At 40.4% G+C, this 6,614-nt stretch overlaps 1 protein-coding gene across 1 annotated transcript in view; it reads left to right on the forward strand.

Moving 5' to 3' along the window:
* Positions 1-2,747: 2,747 nt before the first annotated feature.
* Positions 2,748-6,614, forward strand: part of AGK (acylglycerol kinase) — a gene marked incomplete at its 5' end in the record, with an annotated part of 26,684 nt that continues 22,817 nt past the window's right edge. Inside the window, 2 exons of the mRNA XM_010015429.1 lie at positions 2,748-2,787; positions 6,523-6,602. Coding sequence (XP_010013731.1) covers positions 2,748-2,787; positions 6,523-6,602 — 120 coding nt within the window. The remainder of the gene's footprint in view (positions 2,788-6,522; positions 6,603-6,614) is intronic.

Here is a 6,614-nt window from a genome sequence, read left to right on the forward strand (position 1 = left end):
TAAGTGTTGATATAACATTTTAAGGAAATAAAATTTTCCTATTACATGGCACCTTTAGGCCAAACTTGGGACATCTTTAAGCCAAACTCAGATGACATTGAAATATATGTCCTAGTTGAATTAGTGGAAATGCTTTGAGTATGGCCGGGGTGGCATGGGATTGTGGGTGCTATGCTACTGGAGAGATGAGACAAATCACCTGTGAATTACTGGACAGGTTCTTCTGGTCTTAGAACCTAAACTTTTCCTTCTGACACTAAAATGATATTTGTCAGGGTAGACTTCTGTTTCTGTAGATGCTTCAGTGCAGGAGAACATAAGCATCTCTCTCAGTCCAAGTTTTATGGTTAAGGGTCTGATGACTTGAATCAAGCTTGCATCCTTGACAGTTGTTTTAAGGGTCTTTGCAGGTTGGGTCAGATAGCACAGTATCTTTTGCCTGCATTTGAAAAGCTGTGCTGGATTCCATTTTAAAGGTGATTAACACTGCAGCATAAGGTTGCATGCACCAGGAAAATGTACTGGTTGGCAATGTGGCACAGCTTGACTTCTGGACAAAATGTCATCAATGTGAAGTAAACAGATAACATGGATTTGGCTACAATTTGTTAGTAAGGTGAGGATAGCAATTGTCAACTGTGCAGCCAGCATTTGAGAGTGGGTTTTTCGTGAGACCCCATAGTATTTCAACTTCACATACTGAAATTGCAGCTGCTTTGTGTTTGCTCTGGCCGCACATAGTCACAGGGGGAAAATAAGTCCCTGTGTGAGGGCTTGTGCCCTCAGTAGCACTGTGCGGACTTAGCCTGTCATGCTGTCTTGATTGAACTGGAATTAGCTGTGACAGTGTTGTTCAGCTTGGAACGCAAAACCTTCTCAGAGGTAGTTATTGTAACTACTGTGCTTTCATTATATTACTGCAACCAAAACCAAGTCTGTTGCTCCTTTAGGTAATATTTCAGGTGCGTAATACAAATGCCTTACTCCTTTTGTTTTAGGGAGCAAACATGATAGTTAAGAGCATTCCTCTGAGGAATTTGGGGTTTTAGCCATTCCAGTTACTTGTTATCCTGTTGAGGTATTATTCACGTATTTTCTTTTTCCATGCTTGAATTCTTTCTTTGTATTTCTATTATTGCCAGGCTTTTTAAATCTGTGCAGCAGGAGTGTTCTGCTTTCGTAGTCACTTGTTTTTCCTGGTTGGCCTTGAATCCTTTTAATTGGTGTATTCAATTTGGTATGCTGACTGTAATTGGGTTTTTTTTTGGTACTAGGTATTTTTGAGACAATAATACACTGTCTTGCCAATTACTGACAAGGACACACTGAAGGAGTTCTTTGGTTTTAGCAAGGAGGAGGAGTGTCTGGTATCTAGAGAACCAGCGAGACTTACAGCAGTGCAGAACAGGACTCCCTGTTTTGTCTGCAAGGGCATTTTTTGGTCTGGGGAAGAATGGAATTTCGTTCCTCACCCAGTAGTCCTGTCTCCAGTTTGCTTGCCAGCTGTACCCTGCTTGCCACCTTGCTAGTGTGGTCTGTCACCAATGGCAAGCATAAGGATTAGCCTGGAATTTATTTCTGAAATGGCCGTCAGCGACATTGCTAATACTTACCTTTTCTTCTTTGTTTTTAAACTTCACTTAGGTGACTTGAGTGATTTTTCACCTGTCTGAGTTACTGCTTTGGGCCATGCTCAGACCTAGGTGGGTGGTAGATGCTGCGTTAGCATGTGTTCAGCTTACAAAGGAGCAAATAGAGAGGGGAGTTTGCAATTACATTGCACAAAGATTTAAGTCCGTGGATTTAAGCACACTTAAGTCTAGTCTAAATCCCTTCTATGCTGCCAGAATAGTATGTACCTTCAGTGCAAATAACAGGCAGTATTAACACTGAAAAAATACACACCTTAGATCTGGAGAACAGTGATGTATCAATTTAAAGAATAAATCACACAGTTATACTGTATCTTGTAGCTTATGTAATCTCAGCACACTGGCATCCTGGTCTTCGTTTTCATAGACTCACAGAATCATAGAATGGTTTAGGTTGGAAGGGATTTGGTTTGGGTTTGGTTAAAGATCGCGGGCAAGGACACCTTCTGCTAGACCACGTTGCTTACAGCCCTGTGCAACCTGGCCTTGAACACTGCCAGCAATGGTGCAGTCACAATTCCTCTGGGCACCCTGTGCCAGTGTCTCACCACCCTTGCAGTAAAGAATTTCTTCCTAATATCTAATGTAAATCTCCCCTCTTTCAGCCTGAAGCCATTCCCCATTGTCCTGTCACTACACGCCTTTGTAAAAAGTCCGTCTCCAGATTTCTTGTAGCTTCTTTAGGCACTGGAAGCTGCTCTAAGGTCTCCCTGGAGCCTTCTCTTCTCCAGGCTGAACAAGCCCAACTCTCTCAGCCTGTCTCTGTAGCAGAGGTGCTCCAACCCCCTGAGCATCTTTGTGGCCTCCTCTGGACTCACTCCGTAAGAAGGTCCATGTCGTTCTTATGGGTGTTTTTCTGCTTTTCTTTAGTATAGAAAGGGTGTTTGTGTGCACATGCAGAAAGAAAATACGCACGTGTGCTTAGATAGGTGTGTTTCATCCTTAAAAAGTGTTAAATAAGCCATAACCTGTTTGTTTTTGGTTTTAGTGCTCAAAGTGTGTGTAAAATGGGTATGTACCTTCATTTAGAAAAGAGCAAATTGTTTTAAGCTTACACAACCTAATGTCCACTTTCTTTTCTGTCTTACCTAATAGCGATAACCTGCTACGAAGAGCTGCATGCCAAGAAGCCCAGGTAATACTGTTTAAAGTGAAAAAATCAGATTGAAATCTCCCTCTTATCTTGGTTGCGCAGGGCTCCTGAGATTTTTCCCAGTGGGCCCTCTCTACGTGACAAGCTTTATAATGATGCCATCTGTGTTCTTTTGCTGAAGTGCCAAAGGGCGGATGAGGCCTCTGGCCTGCAGCCGGGTACTGTACATTTTGTGCCCTGACTCCTGTTGCGATGGATGGTGCAGTGTTATCACTGGGGTAGTCTTAGTTACTGCTGTAGCTACCCAGACCTCCGTTTCTGCAGGTGTATTCTGTTCCTGTAACATTGTGGTATGAAGATGATTTGTTGATAAAACAGGAGACTGAAATCTACACTACGATGGGTGTAGTCTGGGCAGAAGCAGTGCAAACTGCTTCAGGTTAGTGCTCAGCTGGAGAGACCTTGTGCTTGTCAGTTTGATCCTGAGTGAATTTATCAAGGATACTAATTGTGATGGCTGACCTAGCACTTTTGAAAGCCATGTACCGGGACCTTATTAGAGACAACCCATTTGCTGATTACTGACAAGAAAGCTAGTATTCAGAGAGAGTTATTCTCTGAGTATACTGACTATGGCATTTTGTAGTTTGTCACCTGCATGGGCAACCAGCAAAGAACAAATTCCCATACTGGAGTATTCCCATAAATAAATCTTGTCCTTAATAAGCAGTCTTTCAGGGGCACAAGTACTGCTGCCCATGGATGACATCGCTGCACGGGTACTGCTTACTTGCTCTGGTTACCTTGCTGGTATGCTGCAGGATTTTAGGAGTCTTTCTACCTCCCAGAAGTAAAGTTTTTTCTAAACTTGCTTCCCCATGCCAGGTCTTGGAGACTGGCAGGGTATAACACTGCTCCCATCATTGCTACATACTGGGGCCTAAGAAGAATAGTGAAAATTAATTTTCTCATTAAAGAACTTTTACTGAGATTATCCTGCTTCTGTGGTGCACCTGAATAATCACAGTTTTAGCCTGTCTGTTGTTGAGGGAGAGATATTCACAGCAACTTAATGTGAGCAGTGGAACTTCATGCCAGAATAGATGTAAGAAAGTCTGATGGAAGAATAAGAAAAATATTTCCCTGAAAGTACTGCTTTCATAAATGGAACTTACAGCTTCAGAATCAAAAGCATTTCCAACTCATGCTGTCAGTTGTTCTTGATTGTTATGTTTTCGATATTCATTTTTATTGCATAATAGCAAAGTGATAGAATTTTTTTATATCACCAAATATAGCACTTAATATCTCAGCATTTGAAGCATGCTGACCAAATTAAAAAATTAGACAAAAAAAAAAAAAAGGCATTGATGGGATGGTATATAAGGAGAAGTTAAAAGTCCTAAGTCAAAAAGGTGTAACTGCTAAGGAAAGACTGTTACAGGAAGATAATTCTGTTGTGGAAATTCTGCCTTTCCTGTTGCTTAATTCCAGACATTAAGTGATGGGGTCTATTCCACTATGGCTTATTTTCATAAATGAAAGTGCAAAAGCACTGTCAATAGAGCTTCCTGCAGTTTCAGTGGTTGAAGCCTGGGAAAATATCCTGCAGAAGACTCCTGCATTAGACAGGAATGAACCAGAAAGCCTAGTAATCAATTCTTGCGGTAATTTCCATTCTCACTGATGTGTCAGGGCCGAATACTGCTTCAAAACACAGGGCAATACAGCAGTAAGGCAATAGATGTCTGATACGTTCTTCAGAGGAACAACAGTCTGTAATTGTTTGAAAAATGCTACTTGCTTTATAGTGCTGTGTAAGTATTGGGGGAAAAATAGAGGCAGACTCACCCAAGAAGAGGTTTTAGTCTGAGTGAAATATGGGGGTCGGTGTTCCCTATTATTTCACATCAGATTTCTAAGTTTTTAAGCCTGTTAAAATACCAAATTAATGAGGCACCCACCTTCCTGCTGAAGTATCCTCTACAGCAGTATTTCATGCAGCGATTCCACCATGCATGTCTGAATTCAAATACCAGTTTCTGACAACAGCCTTGGAGTGGCAGATGATCATAGAAAGATTCTATAATAAAGAACCCATTTATCATACCATAAACCTTTTCCATCTCGTTCTGTGGAATAAGCCAGTGTCAGCTGACTGTGGACTTCCTCTGCAAATGTGGCCTCGCTGGTTGACCTTGTTGGTGCCAAACTCTGGGCATGTGTTAAAGAGGGCCTGTTTAGCTGGCATTTAATTCACTCTGTGAAGCTGGGACAGTTTCCTTTAAAGGAATGTAGTTTTCAGAAAGCATTATGAATGCTAACATAAAAAAAGCTAACAAAAAGCCTTTGAATAAAGGGGTTTTCATAGTTGCAAAATAGTGATTGTCATCTTAAAAGTCCAGAATACAATACCTGGAAGTGTGCAGTTGACAAGGAAGTGAAAAAGACATTGACTTTCCAAAATTATACCTTTATATATAGATTTAATAACCATTTTGAATGCCTGGAATTAAGTTGTCTTTCCTTATGTTGTGTTCTGAAGAAAAAAAAAAAAAAAGATTTCTAGAATGTTGCATTATTATTTTTTTATTTCCTGTCTGAAAAATCAGCATTTGCTTTAGCAATGCCCCTGTATGTAACATGAATGTCTAAGTATATTACATAAAAAGGTGATTATGTCATTACTCATAAATTCTTTATGAGCCTTGTTAGGCTGTTTAAAGTGAGCAAATACAGCACATTGTCCCCCACCAGCAAATAATTAGTTGTTTCTAACAGCTGTAACATGCTAGAGGGATCCCTATATTTCCCAATTCCTACCTAATAATTGCCATAAAAGAATTTGGTATATTTTTGAGCTGATTTTTGGGTAAAGCTTAAGAGTTACTGATTTGTTTCCCTTTCTTTGAAGATTCCTTTTCTTTCAGCAACATCTCTCATCCTTTTCCTTTCATGAAGAAGAAATTTGAATGTTTTAAGCAGCATGGCCAGCTTACTGCTTCTTTTAATTGAGGTTTCCTGAGCAAGGTTGGCAAGTGGAATTGATTATAAATTTGAACAGCTAACAACCACTAAAATCCACTGTGCTTTGTGTACAATGTCCACCTCCTTCAAAGTAAAAATTCCTACTAGTGGGATTAATTTTTAAGATAAAGGGGAAAAAACCCAGGGAGAGTTGACTGTGTCTTATGTTCAGTGCAGCAGTCTTTTGTTCCTACTTTATTTCTGGGGCTTCTGGGTGGAACTGCTGAGTTGACATCATCGCTCTCAAAACCAGTTTTGGTGTGGAGGCGATGATGGCTTTAGGTGACTTCAAAGAGGTTTACTTTCTGTGGTAATTGTCTTTCATATCTTCAAAAACTTAAGCATAGAAAATACAAAAATGAGCAGAAGAGATAGAAGAAGTGAAGTACAGAAGTGGAAAAAGATGCATAAAGAAGGCACGTGTATGAGAATTACATAAGGAAGGAAAATCAAGTAACCTTCAAGTCAAGGATAGCTCCCTGGATCTGTGCCCATGGCATAAAACCAGAGGTTGACAAAAAAATGTTGGTGGATTTGTAAAATTGAGCTGAAGAGTGCTTGTGACAGTGGTGTGAGCTGTTGATAAGAGTGCAGGTCTCTGAGTAGGAGACCTGTACAATGGCTAAAGATGGAGGTCATTTGAATGCCATGAGTCTTGAAAGCCCATTGGCATTTGTAGAGATGCATTCTTTTGAAACGTTTTACCAATTACCAAGGTAAATTGAACTCTGCTCTTCTTCTCTTATTTAGGTTTTTGGCAACCAGCTGATCCCTTCCAGTATGCCATTGAAGAAGGCAACAGTGTTCCTCAACCCGGCAGCTTGCAAAGGGTAAAATTCCCC

Source organism: Nestor notabilis, unplaced genomic scaffold (assembly GCF_000696875.1).
Source record: "Nestor notabilis isolate BGI_N333 unplaced genomic scaffold, ASM69687v1 scaffold10170, whole genome shotgun sequence".
Lineage (NCBI taxonomy): Eukaryota > Metazoa > Chordata > Aves > Psittaciformes > Psittacidae > Nestor > Nestor notabilis.